The sequence below is a fragment of the Athene noctua genome, chromosome 2 (genome assembly GCF_965140245.1).
Source record: "Athene noctua chromosome 2, bAthNoc1.hap1.1, whole genome shotgun sequence".
Lineage (NCBI taxonomy): Eukaryota > Metazoa > Chordata > Aves > Strigiformes > Strigidae > Athene > Athene noctua.
The window spans coordinates 30,366,003-30,383,362 of NC_134038.1; the positions used below are offsets into that span (position 1 = coordinate 30,366,003).

General features: G+C 40.7%; 1 protein-coding gene across 3 annotated transcripts; it reads right to left on the reverse strand.

Annotated features, from left to right (window-relative positions):
• Positions 1–530: 530 nt before the first annotated feature.
• LOC141956820 (carbonic anhydrase 3-like) lies at positions 531–14,279 on the reverse strand. Of its 3 annotated transcripts, none has more exons than XM_074897648.1 (7): positions 14,180–14,279; positions 13,908–14,105; positions 10,578–10,696; positions 8,506–8,598; positions 6,580–6,645; positions 3,954–4,109; positions 531–2,744 (listed from the first exon to the last, which is right to left on the reverse strand). In XM_074897648.1, the coding sequence occupies exons 1-7, from the start codon at positions 14,214–14,216 to the stop codon at positions 2,625–2,627; spliced, it is 789 nt and encodes a 262-aa protein (XP_074753749.1). In that variant the 5' UTR covers positions 14,217–14,279; the 3' UTR covers positions 531–2,624. The 3 variants fall into 3 exon arrangements, with proteins under 3 accessions (XP_074753749.1, XP_074753750.1, XP_074753751.1); XM_074897649.1 differs by having other exon boundaries at positions 6,580–6,615; positions 8,488–8,598; XM_074897650.1 differs by lacking the exons at positions 10,578–10,696; positions 14,180–14,279 and having other exon boundaries at positions 13,908–14,059.
• Between the last annotated feature and the right edge of the window lie 3,081 nt (positions 14,280–17,360).

Consider the following 17,360-nt stretch of genomic DNA (forward strand, 5'->3'; position numbering starts at 1 on the left):
CTGCCTTTCAAAAGCAGTAGGTGCACTCAGTATCTGATTTTTTAGGCAATTAAGATATTATTTTACTTTTAACAAGTTTGTGTCCTTAGAAAGTATATTAATCAGGACATTTCAGAATGATGTAACACTTCAACTAACTGATCATGTGCTTCTTACAAGAAACCAAAATTCATATCCAAGTGAGAGATATTCAACGTCAGACAAGAATGTATGAATTTTGGGAAGATGTTAAGAAATGCTTGTCTCCAGGTGAGAAATAAACACTTTTTTTGTACCTGAAAACAGGAAACAATCTGATGTCTCATATTTTTGAGGATGTTTGATTAGATACACAGAAATCAGCATGAGATATTAAACTAAAAAAGGTGATTACTAGAGAGTCTGTCCACCCTGTATTACAATCATATGTATCAAATAAAAGAGCAGCAAGGTTTTCTACTAAGTTCTTGTTAATTTCAATCATTGCTCAGCATTAGAAATAAAACCAGAAATCATTTTTTTCTGTAAGTCAATTTATTGGTTCTCTGAAGACACAAAAGCTGTTATTTGAAGTGCAGGGCCCAATAACAAGGGATTAAAACATCACAGTCAATGGCCTTTAAGTAGAAAGACTCAAACTCTTGTCTTGGTTACTTGTGTTGACATTTTCTCAACACCAAGATCACTGCATACGAATATGAGAAATTGTACATGTAAGACATAGTACAGTAGAAAAAAAATGTTGCTAATGAGTTTTCTGTAGAAACATTTTTATGTGTTCAGAAGATGTACAGATTCAGGAGTTTAAAGATCTAATAGACTCTTAAATCAGTACCATTGCAAGTGCTGCACTCGTAATACCTAGAACTGTCTTCTGATAAGATTAAGCCAATGCCAAAACATTTGTAAACAGGATTCAATCAATATTTTAGTTTCTGCTGACATGAACCTGGTTTTTAAAATTAAACTGTTTTATACTAAGCAAAATACATTTCTAATATACAGAATTCTCAACGGGAATTCCACGATTCTTCAAACATTTCTAAATGAATACAAAGGATCAAACTCTGCCCTCAGTTTCATTCCTGACTTCTCACTGAATTGTGCTGGTAATAACAGCAGAATTTGTCCAGTGTTGCCTATTCATTACTTCCCTGTCAGAGCACCATTTTTCTAGTAAAGGTGAAAAGTGAAATAGTGAAGAACTGGGAAATGCCTATTCTAGCCATTTGTAACGCTGCCTTTTTTGGACTTGGACGTATCACTCATCAGTGTTGCTGTGAACGTGTTTGTGGCAACGTCAAGAACCCCCTCTGCCACCTACTGATGAGTTAGAGGAATACAGAGAATTCAGAAGATTCATTTGCAGGAAGCTTTACAAACCACCTTTGAAAGTCCAGTCTCCTGTATGTACAATACTGAATGATCACCCTGATGGTAAATATAATAATGTAGCAGATCTTTACTCACATAGTCTGCATGTGGGTTCAACCTAGACGGTGCTTGTGTTATGCTGTTTAGGAAGCATGCTGAAGTTTACATGATGAAGGACAGGGAAAGATGATTTAGAATTTCCGTCTGCCAGTTGATTCCTTGCTCGGAATATGTGTGAGGCGATGTGTCTCCCCAGAAAGTAACAGAGCTAAACAGACTCCACTTAAAGTCTCTAACTATACAGAGTCACAATAAACAAACAGGTGACTTAACATGGATTTTGCAGTAGTGGGACAGACAAATGACACAAATGAGTCATCCACAAAGACCCTCGCCATATGCAACAAAATCCCTAATGGGTGAAATCATTAATATGTAGACTAACGTGTCAAAAACAAAAAACCAGGCACAGCATCAAAACTAAAAATCCATCATCCTGGGAGGTAACAGCAGAAGAAAGGCACTTCCCCCTCAGCAATACTAAAGCTGCTATACTAAATAGGCAACATGATACCAGCAGCCCTCTACAGCTGGATGGGTGAAGTAATAGCAGCAGTAATAGAAGATCAATGGGCAACAGCAAGACATGGCAAAGACAGCAAATGCCAAAATGACAGCAAGGTATCTTTTCTTCTTCGAACACAGAGGCTTAGTATGCCTGATTGTATCCCCAGAATACTAATCTTGGATAACAAACTATGAACAAGAGAGAGAAAAAATCTGTTATGTTAAATTTATTCTTTGGACGTTTGCACTGGAAGTGGGATATCTGAGGAAGATCACTACTAGAGATGTTGTAGGAGCAGGCATTTTACCCCCTGTTCATGTACTATTAACCCACTGTCATTTCTGCTTTCCTCAACTACTGGTTCATTTTTCTGCCTTTACTACATTTCCTTTGAAATTATTCTTATACACTAAAACTGAGCCCATTTTTCTTCCAAGACCACATGGCAGAGAAGTGACACCATCACAAATGCTGAGGCATTTGTGGTCAAGAATCATGTACATCTTACATTCCTTATAAAGGTTAGTATTTGCATACAGTATGTTTTCTGCTTTCAAAATCAGATTCAGTTTTACCACTCAGAATTTCAAGCTGAGAAACACAGATCTGGATCCAGAGGAAAAGCAGTGGACAGCAAAAACTAACTACACTTTGGGATGCAGGGATTTTCTCACTCAGGTTCAGCAGAGTGGGACTTGAGACTTCACTTGAATGACGATCTCACTACCCTGCCCTTCACAGGCTGAACTGGGCGCCAGTTATCAACCAGTGGGTTCATAGGTTCATTCTCACTGTTCTTGGAAAGGCTACGAAGCTGTGCCATCTGAAAGGAAGAAAAATTACAGTGTCCATGTGAATTCACCTGGAAGCAGTGTGGACCTTGATGCCTAGAGCAAACTCTAGAGACAGAAAAGGAATTTTCATATATAATGACAAGCATACTGGTAGAGCTTATTGGTAGAGATCACTGCAGCCCAACAGCTAGCACTGTTTCTGTGGATCTTTACACTCTTGATCCACAGAACAGCACATCACCTGACCCTTGCCTGAGTTTCTCTTGGATTTTTCCCTGACCCACACTCACAATATGGAAAAGGAGTAGGGTCCTCCTGTGACCCTGCTGGAGCTGGACTGCAGTCAAATCACTTGTGAAAATGTGGCTATCCTTGAAGGAGGGTGCACATCTAAGTCTAGGCAAGGCAGTCTGATCGAAAAACCTGCTTTGCAGAAGTTCATATTTTGTTCTCTAAGGCAGAGAAATGTATGCCAACTGGATGACAACGTTCAGTCATGAATTCAGCACTCAGCTCTTGTTCTCCAAATTATTTTAAATTCAGTGTTGCTTTATTAATTGTTACCCTTTCAGCAGAATGCAGAACAAATATGTTCTGAAACCAGCCAAATCAGTAAAAAGGCTATAGCCTGACTTGTACTGCTGAAGCAGAGAATAGTATAAATAACCAAAAGTTTTAACACAAGAACTGAACAGAAGGTCATCTTATCCAGACTGGCTCTCTGTTCTTTTTCCTGTGTTAATACAAATGAAAAAAATACAAATGTTCATACAAATTAATCTACTAATACAATTAGTAGATTAATTTGTATTAACATTCAGGTTTGAGGGTTCTAGCTAGTTTGATCCTTCTCACTGACAGCGTTTTGGAAGTCAAGATCTGGACCAGCCATTTCTTAAACTGGAAAAAAGATAAATGTTAGTCTCACTGGCCACTCAATGCTGAAGCGCAGACAGTGAACTAAGGCTCCTGTGACAGCTGAATTTTGTGGCTTCAGGATCCCAAGAACACTCCTGCTGAAGCTATTCCAGGAGGTGTCTAGGAAGAGAGACTGATTCTCAAGGTCAGTTTACAGGCCCTTTCAACCATCCATTCTGCAGGCAACTTCTCACAGTCCTCAGCTAAAGCTTTCCTTATTGAAAAATGCAAGGTAACACAGGGATTGCAAATCATCACACTGACATACTGAGACACTGTTAAGAGCTGGTAAAGGAGTAGCAGAACTAGCTGGAATTTACCTGGTCTGAGCTGACTTCAATCGGCTCCCTCAAGAGAATCCAAGTGATGCACTCCTCACAGGGGGGTGTAGTGAATGAACCATGGTAGGTCCAGTAGTCCCGAGATTTGGGGAAAAGAATTGAAGGATCAAAGTGCTGAAAAGGAGCCTCTTTCCCCTTAGAGAAACAAAAAATAATTCTCTGCAGTAATTCTAGGGATATGCATCTTAAAAAGACATTAGTATCTATGTTATTATAAAGGAAGTAAATAAATATCAAGACTCATGCAAGAGATCACTCTCCTTTTCTTCCTGTCAAGCATTTGCCCTGCAATTAATAATAACTGACATTTTGGTTCCATTAATACATTAAAAGAAATTACAAACTCAGTTGTGTGGGACCAAAGCAAATTCACTGTTAAATTATTCTGTTCTGGAATTATAAAAATTTTATTTTGGGTCACTTGGGATAAAATTTAAAGGGTGTGGCACTGCAGGTACTGGTACCCTTTTTATCCAATAGAACAGTGGCCAGGCATTTATCCCAGATTTGTTAGTCTTCTCCTGTATCTGAAGCAATTTAAATCCGCATCTCTCTCCTCCCAATATTGTGCTCTAATTACACTGTCACGGTGACACTCTCAATCTTTTCGTTAGCACTACTACACTTAATGTAAAACATTAAAATATTTCCTGAAAGAGTACTGCATCTTGAATGTCTTACAACTAAAGGTGATTATCACCAGACAAGAGAGAACAGCAGATACCAGACAACATTTCCTGAGAAGCTTTCCTTTTCCACTGAATAGGATACTCAAGAGAGTATCTCCACAGGACTGTGATGAGATTCCCATGTCCCCTCAGGGTGACAAGGACTCTACTGGTGACCAGTTCTCCAGTATTTAGGATGCAGTTCTGGAAAGCAACATCTATTACTCCTAATTCCTTCTCCTATCATGGAGCGTCTTCTCTAGATGGGAACAGAGTATTACCCTGCAAAGTGCAATGGGAGGAGCTGAAGTCTTTTCCATTCATCCTTGCACAAAATACAGGTAGAAAGAATAACATCAAGACTATAAATGTATCTTCCTGACAAAATTATTCTGCAAGTTCAACATCAGTTTGCAAGTGACTTCACCAATAAAATTGTGCTTTTTCAGTAAATACAGTACAGTGTCCAAGTCCTCTGCCTGTAATGCATCAGAGCAATTGGAACTGCATGTGTGATAAATACACCAGTGATAGCATCCATTAATCTTTCCTGAAAAATAAGTAATCTTGGTAAAATGAATGTGATGATATGAGTTTGCATATGCACCTATCTTTCCCTGCTTTTCTTCTACTGTTGCTTTTTTCAGAACCACTACAGAGAACACCTGTATGTAGGAAATGAGAATTCTATTTTTTTGCTGTTAGAAGTAATAAAATCTCCAGTTAGGCAGAATCATACAGACTGTATTGGAGTGGACATCACTGCCGTCTTGTCATCATTGTAGGACAGCGTTTCTTAGGGTGATTGATCAACTTTTTATTAACTGTGGAAAAACTCTTCTGCATGTGAATGGCCAAAAAATGATACAGGGATTATGAGAGAAAGCTGACTCTGTATCAGATGGATATCATTGACACAGAAGGGGGAGAAAAGGGTAGGGCAAAAAAATAACCTTCAGTTCCCTTAGTAGAAAGAACTGAATTGTATCTGAAGACTAAGAAAAGGTTGAAAAAATAAAATTAATATGACTCTGAGTGAGAACAGATCTCAGCCTCACACCCAAACAGCAACGACAGTACGTATGTACATAAATGAAATGCAAGAAATTTACTACATTTGGAAGAAAATGCCTGCAAAATTTGTAAAATTCAGTCTTGGGGTCTGGTGGTATGTTCAGTGTCAAATAAAAAAGGGACTTTTAGCATCATTAGAATCATAAAGCTTATCATGAAGTAGAATTGCTAAAGTATACCTAGAGGCTAGGTTTATATTTAATAATGTTAAGTAACAATAGATGCAGCATCACAATTTTCTGCAAAGAAATCCCTTCTGCAGTTGTATCCATGTAATAGGTGCGGACTTTGGTCATTAGATCATTAGTTAAATTGGAAAACAATTTAGAATAGGCTTACAACGCTATTTGTACTAGGATCATGGGAGGACAGAACCTACTAACATGTAATTCCTTTTATAAAGTAATTCAGTTCTGCCTTAAAATTAATAAAGTTTTTAATCTCTCTTACACTGACTGGGAGCTTGCTCCATCATTCCTGCTAGTTTCTTCTCATTTGAGGCTAAGTAAATTTCTGACTGAATTATATGCATTTGGTCTGGCCACTGCTGTCCTCAAATTCAAAAAGCTTTTAATTTCTTCTTGATACTTGCATAATATGATAATTCTACAGAGCAGTATCAATAAGACTATCAATTGTGCATGCAAGGATTGATACAAAATCCTCTACAAGAAGAATACTTAAAGAAGTGAGGAATTACATGTATACTTAATAAACGAAAGTGTCCTATTCCACAGTCCAGTGTATCACCTCTGGTGCTACTGTTAGGTATCAGAATGATGCCAAAAAGACTGAATCTGAAGTTCTTATTTCTGCTTCTGCTGCTTTTCAACTACATCAGATCACAAAAATAGTTTTGATACCTTGGTCTTAATGTTATCAATTCCTTGAAGAATTCTCTTAATCTCTGGCTTGGGAGTTTTTCCAACCTGTAATGCAAAGCACAAGTACTGTATTTTTTCATCATGTTCCACAGTATTTGAAAGAGATTCAGTACATCCCATCTGTCAAGTTAGGCAGCAGTACTCTCAGAGCATCTGGTACACACTGATACAAAATTATATGTGTTAAAAGAACATCTGGAATAGAAGACTCAAGTAACTGGCTTTGCAATTAAAATATGGATTGAAAGACTACAAGGCATCTCCCATTGTCTGAGGAACAAACTGTGCACTCAGACAACATCATCTACACCGTCCAGGGCCCAGTCCTTGGCCTCTGGTTTGAAAGCAACCCACAACCACTGTGAGACGTATGAGCACTCGGCAAAGCGTTGACAGCCTGAAGAACTGGAGTTCCTGCAGACACTTCAAACATTTTGCAGCATATATGCAGTCAGATGAGACGATGTAAGACGTATGATGAAATTCATGTCATGACCTCCTCAAGCTATGGGGTCACTTTATTACTTATGTTATGACGTTCAGCACTTGCAAAAGCTTTGACATGGCTCTGCATCCCAGAAGAATAAAGATGGTAGGCATAAGATGTGCTGTTATTGCCAAGTCTTGTTCCGAAGTAGATTAAATTCAATTCTTCAGGAGATAATTCAATCTCTGTTTTAGCAATATCCAAAAACCTAGTCATGGAACACGACAAACCCAGAGCAAAACAATGCCTCCTATGTCAAAGAGCAAGAAGGAAATTGGGAAAGATGTCCAGAGAAGATATAGTGATACTACTTACTTTTCTAGACCTTTTAGCTGACCTTAGCATAGTTAATAAGAACATAATGTTATACTTTTTAAGTTGTGTTTTACAAGATAAAGCTTTAGCCTAAAAGAGACCAGAAGAAATGACAAAGGGAGAGTAATTGAAGGACATAGTCACAGGGGAGAATCTGGACAGGTGCTGACCTTCAGTTTAAACTAACCACAAGAAAAAGGTCAGGCTGGCTCACAGTGCAACAGGACTAGAATTACATTTGATCTAGCCTCTCCAGGGACACTGTGGCAAAATTAATTACATCCACTTGCTATTGCTTGTACAAATGCAGCTTAGTAGTGATAAAACAATAAAAGGAGAGCTATTCTTTGACACTGTGTTCAAACTGAAATACCCACCTGCAGGTAAAATGACAGTCACATAGCTGGAGTTTGCATAATTACATTGTCTGCCTGTTAGTGTTTCTTAGTGCCTAGATCACATACAGATTTGATACTATGATAGCTTTCTTTCTGTATATAAAAAAAATTCAATCAGAAAATATTGGTGCAGTATTATTTTGTTATGAAACGGTTGTATTTCAAGGTTAAAATGTTCAGTGAACTTCTTTTACCACCAATTATTTGTTTTTGGAGCAGGTTCGTTGAACTCCTTTTGATTCCCAGCTTATGTGGGGATCAGCAAGAGACCAAGGAAGGGAATCAGTCAACATAACCTTGCTGACAGGCAGATACAATACCTGCTAGCAGACAAAGGGCGGGAGGAAATACTCTTCCTATGCAGACTGTCCTCCTCACTCAGTACACACCACAGCAAAGAGCTGGTCAGCCACCAGGGACAAAGTTAGCAAGTGTCCCAGGCTTGAAGTTGTGTGTCTCTTGTTCAATACCACCCATGATATGTGCCACAGGTGTCACGAATGGTGTCAGAAGTCGGCTCTGAACAGGTTAGTGCATGGAATCTGGAGGGCCCAAGGACATGTGTGACTTCAGTCTGTGCATCGCTTTGAATGTTTTCCTGTAAAATGATACAGTGCAGGGAAAAACGATGGGAACTTTTTTCCCTGGCACTACAGAAAGATGAAAAATACAGAAAATTATGAAGACTGAATATTTGCCACTTACTTTCAGAAAAATGCCCACAACAGCCACTCCATCAGGTTGTTTCAAAGCTCCAGCAAAATTACCATGTTTTGGATTCCAGTGCACCATATGTAACTAAAAACCAATGAAACCTCAGTTATAAATGCAAGAAATTGACAACAGCACAATCTTACAAGCTTTTATATTGAGAAAAGTTTCCAGTACAGTCAGTAAAAGAATGAACATGAAAAAGAAAACTGTACGTGTTTCCTATTCCTGTCCCCATGTGTCCATATGTTCAGACTTTCTATAAAGCATCACTTTGTATTTAACCGAAGCATAACAGAGAGAAAATGGAGTTTACCACACAATCCATTTAAAAATTAATCAGAAAATTCAACTATAAACCATTTAAGCCAAGCATGTGACATGCACACATGCAGTGCATAAAACACCTACTAACATGCACTTCATCTCAAAGTAGATTTTTAGATCTTTATGTTATGCAGATAACTGCTCAAGGATTTACACTGGGTTGTATGTAGTATGTATGATATTGTTTTCTATCTCACTACTCCCAGAACATTGTATTAGAAAGGAGTGGAGATAGTAACCTGACATTTCTTTCTTGTTTCCACTTCCAACAATGCTGTATTTTCAGGATATATTTCAAGTTTTCACATCTCCTTCCAGAAAATCTCTGGCTCCTGAATATAGCTACAAATGCTGCAACCAGCAGTATAGAATCTCAAAATAAGTAGTGTCTGGAATATAGCACCATGCAAAAAAAAATAGGAGTCTGGTGCATATTTTGAATGTAAATTTTTAACCTTTTTTTAAGCATAGTAACAATTATTTAAAATAGCAACAAAATCATTTGCCCTGAATATAAATATAAAGTAATGCATTGCTCTGTTTCTTTTCTCTTGAGGCTATCACTCCTAAGGTGGAGCAGCCATATATCTTTGGTTGCATTCTGCAAAACTTCATATATTCCAGGCTTTCTTTTCCTGTCGATAAATATCTGAGTACTGGAAAAAAAAAAAAAAAAAAAAAAAAGCAGCTAAGTAAAAAGTCTGTGTTTGATCTAACCAAGAAATAGCTTGAGGAAGCAGAATTTGTGTTTAGTTGGCCACAGAAAGTAGAACATTAACACACTTTGGCTGTGGCTAAGGGATGGGAAAAAAAAAACAAAACAACAAACCATCACTCACAGCCATCTCTGCAATATTTGTGCACACTGTCCCTGCAAAATATCTGCCTGAATTTTCTCCTATGATAAGGAGAAAATGGGCCTCCTATGGGCAGAGACTCTTCTGCATCCTGAGAGTATAGGCGGAAGGCAGGAAAACACTACTGCAGACTTTTTGTGGGCATAGGCATATATTTTGAGCCCATTCTCAAATAAGATGGAGGAAGGAGGTAACATTTGCTAGTAATTCACTAGCATCAATAGTGAAATAATTTACATTTATTACCTGAAGAAATCTTCAGGGCCTAGAGCAGCCACAAATTTTAGCAAATTTGGACAACAATAGTGCAGTAGTTTATTTAAAAAACCCCTCCAACATCTGTTTATCACAGTTCCTGAAAATAAACACACAGATTTTAAAGCACAGATGTTCAGAAACTAGAAGATACTCTTTACCACGCTAAATCAGTTTTAAGGCAGATCTAATTTTGAATGTCAGTTTATCAAATGTGATTTTAGAGAGTTTTTCTATACATTAGTAATGTTTTCTGAAACTAACTTAGTAATTCAAGCTATACCAGAAACAGCTAAAAGCCAAAAAATGTCAGCAAAAACCAGATCTCAGATCTTATCTGAAAATAACAAATCACTTTATCTCAAATATTTTTAAAACATTTTAAAATATCAGCAAAAACTCTTGCTTGAAGAAGCAAATTCCACATTAGTATATACTTGCAAAGATACATTTGTTGGCAGATGTAACTTATCCCACTGCACGCTGATGAGTATTCACAAGTTTCATCGATAGATTTTAGGAGAAAAAACATAAATACTTGCAAAAGGAGAATGGTTAATCTGTTCAGATGCACAATCAGTCAAATTCCCGTTAGTATTGAATACTACTATTAAAAATAGGTCCTACCTCTGCTGCATATTTCACCCCATCTATAACATGCTCAGAGCCATGGTCATCAGACGAACCCCAATGCAAGTGAAGCTGACGCAGCCTGTAGGCTCCCGTGAGCGGCCCACCTCTCAGCACTGCAATTGATAATCTACGTCAACTCTAATCTACAAAATGCTGACATACATGTTTACTGAACAGGGACCTGTTTTTTAAAAGTGTGGAGGACCTCCTGTAAATCCAGCTGATTGCAGTGGGGGTCACAACACTCACCAGTTTACAAGATTGGGGATGAATTCTGTTATCACTCAAGGGAGAGTCCTGTTTGATGTGAGAACTGTGGAAGCTGCTGAGTCAAGCCCAGATTCAAACCCCAGAAGCCCAACAAGCCCCGTTTCTCTTTGCAAGTGGACATGCTATAGTTCCTGATGTGAAGAGAGAAGGAAGGTATTCACAGCTGATTCTGGCCAAGAAAATGGTCTGTTGTGAAATGTCTGGGGATAGGACTGTGAAATTGTCCCAAAGGTGCTTTGAAGCATACCTCTAGTCCATGACTGGCATACCTTTCACAGTTCAGACATCTGAACTGAACAGTGGTTACAGCATAGTTTGCTGCTTCTGGAAGAATTACCTATTTCTTGAAAGTGAGAGAAAAGAGTTTAGGTCAAATGAGTCAGGAAGTGTTCCTGAGCAAGCAAAAGCTATAGTCCACATTTAACACTGCCACCAGTGAAACAAATTAAGAAGCTATTATTTCTGATGTTAGCCACATAATGCTGACCATGCATCAGTCTGACAGTTTACTGATTTGCAGTCATTGATTCTGACTTTCAAAACATCACACCTGCTCTTTCAGTTTGGGGATTCTTTTGAACAGGGACTGCTTAGAGGGTAAGCTCTCAAATACATTTTTCATTCATTACCTAAGGCAGGAATGAGACGTGTTTCCTTACACAGAAAGCTGATAATGCAGTTTACAACTGCAGTGCCAGAATAACTTGTTTAAATAGCATTCAAGTTTGAACTTCTACAAATAGCTTTGAAGTTCAAAGTTAACACTGAAATAATATTTAAACCCTCTTCTGCCCAATGGTCTCAAATTAATTCTTGATATCATATGTGTTGGAAAACCTACATAGAGCAAGAGGTTTTACTTTGCAGTTTCTCTTTTTAGTTGGTGTCACAGCCATTGCAGGGGTCAGGAGGGAGGGCTGAAACAAAGCACTGTGTTCAGTTTTAGGCATGCAGGTCTTCTTGAGTTTGTTCATACAGAAATAAATCATCATAACTAAATCAATACAGTATTGAGTAAGCCTTCTGTAGAAGCCTTCAATGGAAAAGAATGTCACATAATAATAATATCATTATTATTATTATTATTGTTTCTCTTTTCAATGTAGGAAAAATAAGGCATAGACTCTAAGGCCCAATTCTTCACAAGTATTTGCTTGCCATTTCACAGTGAAATCAGCTGGAGGCAGGAACTTTCAGGAGCTGAATTTATGGGATCTACAAGCTAAATCAGTATGAGAGTTAGAAACTCATTTAGCAGTTGTTTCTTACAGGTGGCCATTTTCAGAGCTCAAATACTGTAAAACTCTTGGGAGACAGCACTTCATAACAGTATGCAGATTCCTCTAGCATAAAAATAAATCTTTTTAATATTCAAGATTTTCCATGTGATTCGATTAAAAAAAAAAAAAAAAAATACTATCTTCTAGCTAGATTTCTTTCTCCAGTTTAAAGCAGGTCTGTGACTACTACTTCTCCTCAGCTGTTGCCACCACAGAAGCCAACATTAAGGCTATGTTTATGAAATGCTTCTTCATGTGGTTTTTCAGAGCTGTCAAACATTGTATTTGATTCTAATTGGACACATCTCTATGAAAGGCTGGAGCCCTGAACTACTTACTGTCCATCAGCCTGCAGAAAGTTAGTAACAGCAGCATGGAATGTACACACTGGGTGTCCAGAGGAACAACAGAGATGATAGGGAGGGGACAGTTGGGGAGGGAATGGAGAAAGGATGATTCAGAGGAAGGGCTGGACCAAGGGCTGCACTCTGCTGGCCAAATCAGGGTCTTTCTCCTACAGTTCCCTGGGCAAATGGGTTCTTGAGCTGCCTCTGTCTCAACATTTCAGCCTTTAGGAAGCTGGAAAGATAGAGCAGAACCACATGAAAAGGTTCATAATGAATTTACTTCCTATGCTTTGAGCCATGGCATTGATTTTATGCAGTGCTTGTGGAAGAGCATTCCGTGTTTTAACAAAGTGCTATTTATGGTTTGTCTGAGGCCACTGTGTAGAAACTGTGTTAATAAATACTAAAAGCACCACACAAATACATAACAAAGAGATGCTCCCTGTCCTAAATAGCTTAGATTCCATCTGCAAGATCTGGAACAATAACAGATAGCTGTAATGTTAAATAAAGGACTCCAAGGAAACAATGAGTTCATCAAGATGAACAAGAGAGATGGTGATCTTTCAGTGTAGTGCAGATATATTTCATTAATTATATAGCCTACTAAAAACAAAATCCAAATATAAATGCCATCAAAGCAGATGAAGAAAAATACAATGGAAAGTAACTGTGTTTTCCATTAGTTAAACTAGTTCCTCCTTGATAAAGGACAGATCAATAATTGCATAGTCTCGAGATGTATTATACAGTCTTGAGATATATTATACTCATTATACGGTACTGTGAATTTATTATTCATTTTGGCTGTTGTTGCCTGTCTGCATTCAGAGCTACACACTGATACAGCTCTGGAATCAAGTTTTGAACAATTTAACTTGGCGATTAGAGACTGCTTTTTCTCAATTAAGTAACAAAGCCATTTCAGAGATTTCCAGAAGGTATGAAATGTTATTTTCATAAATGCTATTTTCACAGCTTTTTCAGGGTGTGGAGGCTCTTAAGACATCCTGTACTGACTGAAGAAATCAAGATCACAGTTGGTGGAAACACACGAGCTGTGTGTTTTCAAAGTGCCTCAGAGCGTGCACTAACCCCCCCTGGATGACGCTCTCTCACCTTGCACAACAGCTGAGGATGCGGTGTCCGCCTTGAAGGAGGTGACTTGGGGAGAAGTCCACTTTCCAGCTGAGTCTGTATTTCAGGGGTGCCCCTGCAGCTACCGCCTCGCTGTCCCACCTATGGTGGACCTAAACATGGCTGGGTCCACCAGAATAAACTCCGGGACCACGTGCCATTTTTTACGTACCCAAATGACTTTTCTCGGCCAGCCTCTGTAGGCCAGGTTCCACAGGATGCGTTTTGATTCCCAGCGCTTTGCAAACCTCAATTCCTAACAACCCCCAAAAGCCAAACCAGAAACCAACCTGATCGATCAAAAGTGTCGTCGAAGACAACTCGGCAGGTGCGCCCATTGTTCAGGATGGTTTTCGCTGCCCCGGGGTCATAACTGGCGTGCCAAGGGCCGAGAGAACTGTCGTGCTGCACGTCTTTGCTGTTGATCTCAATGGGCGACTGCTTGTCTCCCTTGGCCATGGGGTAGTTTTCATGCCAGTGGTCGGGTCCTGGGGGGGGAAGGCACGGAAATGTCGCCCCGGGTCAGCCCCGGCCCGCCCGGCGGCCCCGCGCCCCCACTCACCGTTGTCGCTGTCGTAGCCCCACACGGACTGGGCCATGGTGCCGCTCCCGCGCCCCGTCCCGCCACGCCACACACCTCCCGGCTGCCCCCTCCCTCCTACCCTCCCGCCCCGGGGGGCTTTTTATAGACCGCCGCGGCTTCGCCTCCTCCCCTGAGGCGTGGGCAGGGGGAGGGCGGCGGCGGGAGGCGGCGAGGCGGGCCGGGGCGGGGGGCGGTGGGGAGCCGCGGGGCGGGGAGGGGAGAGCCATTTCCCCTGCGCGGAGGCGGCCGCGGGGTGCGGCGGGGCCCAGCGCCTCCCTCCATCGCGCTCCCGCTGGGCCCCGCCGCAGCCCGCCCTGCCCGCGCGGGGGAGGGGGCGGCTGCGCCGCCGCAGGGGCCCGTGCGGGGCGGGCGGGCAGGTGCTGGTGCGGAACCCGCGGCGGGACCGGCGGGAGCGCCCCGCAGCCCCGCGGAGGGGACGTGCGGCGGGCTCGGGCGGAGGGAGAGCTGCCCGGCTGCACGGGCACCGGGAGCCAGGCAGGAGGGAGCGCCGTCCCCCGGCCCGGCCCGGCCGGCTTCCCCCGCTTGCGGGCAGTGCGGCGGGCGCGGGGCCCGCCCGGGTGACTGAGCGAGCTCCCAGGGCGGGTGGGCTTCAGAGCTGTGGCTTCACGGCTCGCACAAGTACTCCCATTTAACACCTCCGCGACACACTGTGTCCGCCGGGAAGGCTATCTGGTAGCCTGCAAACCCTTGCCATTACGCGAAGCTGGCCTCTGCCGGCCCCAGACGAGGCCATTCCTGGCTATTCGGTCAAATTTGGGTTTGACATCCTGTCGATTCGCCTTCACTCAGGGAGCTTTACACCAAATGTGTTTCTCATATTAGGCAACTTAGCCGTCAATATTTCGGTCATGAAAACAGCTGTTTTTCAAATGACGGAGGGTTAGTGATCAGGATGGCTGTGTTAGTTGGCTTTGTCTCTACATCTATGTTGAATGCTCAGAGCTTTTTTTCAAATGCCAGCTTTGCGGCAGTCTCCCATGGCTTTGCCAGTCCATGTTATCACTGCTGCAACTATATCTACCTCGAGCTAAATACTACTTCAGACTTCATACCTCAAGTTAAATAATATCCCAAACTAAATATTTGGGAGTCAGCCAAGAAGCATCACGAACCATGGAGATACCCAACATCGTTGCAGTGAACTTGCTCAAATGCTCCTTGTACCCATCAGCACTGGAAAGTAGCATGGAAATCAATCTGAAGCTTTGAGAGGTTGTAAACCCTTTTTATTGATGAGGTACAGGGAAAAGGTCGAGAAGCTGCAACATACAGAGCCTAAGATTAATATGGTCGTATTTCATGTCCCAAAACCAGCTGGAAGATAAAGATTCCCCTTCTAGTTTACCTATATAGCTAGGCTGTAACTAACTAAACATGGACTTAGGGTAACTACAATGATTTTCTTAAACGTGTGTAGTAATTCTTTTTGCTCTGAAGTTAATCATAAGTAGACATCCCCCCTTTGAGAGAAAGGTAGGACAAGGTCTCTCTCTTAGGAATGTGCTCATTATCAAATTGTCCTTCAAATAATGTAGTTCCTCATATTTTCCTTAGGCAGAATTCAATTCAGGAACTACTAGGATGTGATTTAGGTAAAATGGTATGGAAAATAACATCCTTCCACTTTAAAAAGAGAACTCTGAAACAAAAGAAAATACAAACTTTTACTCTCATCAATCAAATGGATAATGTCACATTCGTTGTGAGGACAGGCATGTAAAATTGACACCTGTTGCAATTTTAATTCAGAAAGCTTAGACATTAATCCTTCTGAAATGGTTTCTGCCTCATCTTCCTAAAGAGAAGCATTTGTGAGCTCATGAAATTCTAACTGGAGCAGCTCATTTTCCGTCTGTATAAACAGACAGCTTTACTGGGCTTATTTATTGAAGGTTCAGAGAGACTTAATCAACTTCACATATACAAGGAATGCTTATTGAAGCCATTTATGGAGGTAAGGGATGTGATTTGTATTACACAGAAAAGGGTGCAAGTCGGTTCTTTCCCTTAGTATTTCAGTTCATTCCTCTACATGAGAATTTATACAATCTTCTTTATTAAGGAGCCCCATGCCTACAGCAAAAGTCTTCATATTTTAGCTTTCCAATGAGCTGGCCCTTTTGCACCTGGAGGAGCAGCTCTTTGTCAGCTTCTGCAGGTCGTGGCTTCTAGGCACTGACTTACACATAAGTTACAAATGCTAGGATCAACAGCGTGGGTACTTGGAGTCGGCCCCAGGCCCTGAGTCATATCACAGCACGTCACTGACTTTGTGGCGGTGGTATTCTTTTCCTGTTGCTTCCATCATCAAATGTAGAACACAAAGAAAATGTAGTAGCTTTATCTGCATTAAGAGATAATCACAATAAAATTACTTTTGTATCCCTTAGGACCTACCTACACATTTATCCTTTTCTTCTGATATTGGCTCAGAAATTCATTATCATCTAACCTGCGTAACACTGCTTTCTCTAGGAAGTAAACAATTCTGTAATGGAAAAGGCCACAGTTTGAGACATTTAAGAAGAACAGTGTTACCTAGTGCATTCACGGCTGTAATGCAGTGATTTCTTTTTATTTTCTAAACCTTCAACATACTTAGAAAGCCAATCGCCATCTGAAATAGCAAAGGTGAGAGCATGACAAGATCAACCTATGCGATTCATGAAAAACGTCAGGACTTCTGTGAGCCCAGCTGCAGTAACTTCACCCACAGTACTGTGGTATGTCACTAATAAAAGCATCTTCACAATATCTTCTGAAAATATATTATATTATAACCATTGTTCTGGGGGAGAATTGAGGTACAACATTTTTAAGGATGGCTTTCATAAAAGTCGTCCTACATCTCTTATACACTTTAAAATATCCTAGCTGAAATTGTTTACCTCTGAGTAGGCAGGATGACTACAAAACAACAGGGAATCCAATACAGTCCTCCTTACTCTGTGCTTCAATCAGATCATATTCGCTCAGGAACATATCTACATGCAGTAATACTCAGCAGCACTGTAAGACATAGCAACTTGACAGCTGTTTCATCAGAAAGATAAGGTTTGAGAAATCAGGGAATGAAAGGTAAGAGGAAAACCGGAGAATTGAAACAAACTGACCAAAGCAAATGGCAGATTTCAGCAGC

Bases quoted from the DNA above. Each gene is read 5' to 3' on its own strand.
- LOC141956820 (XM_074897648.1), bottom strand. From the start codon at position 14,216: ATGGCCCAGTCCGTGTGGGGCTACGACAGCGACAACG. The intron at 8,599-10,577 runs GTAGGACCTATT...ATTGGTTTTTAG, and splicing joins GGGTGAAATATGCAGCAGAG to TTACATATGGTGCACTGGAA. The intron at 4,110-6,579 runs GTATCAAAACTA...TGTTTCTCTAAG, and splicing joins TTGATAACATTAAGACCAAG to GGGAAAGAGGCTCCTTTTCA.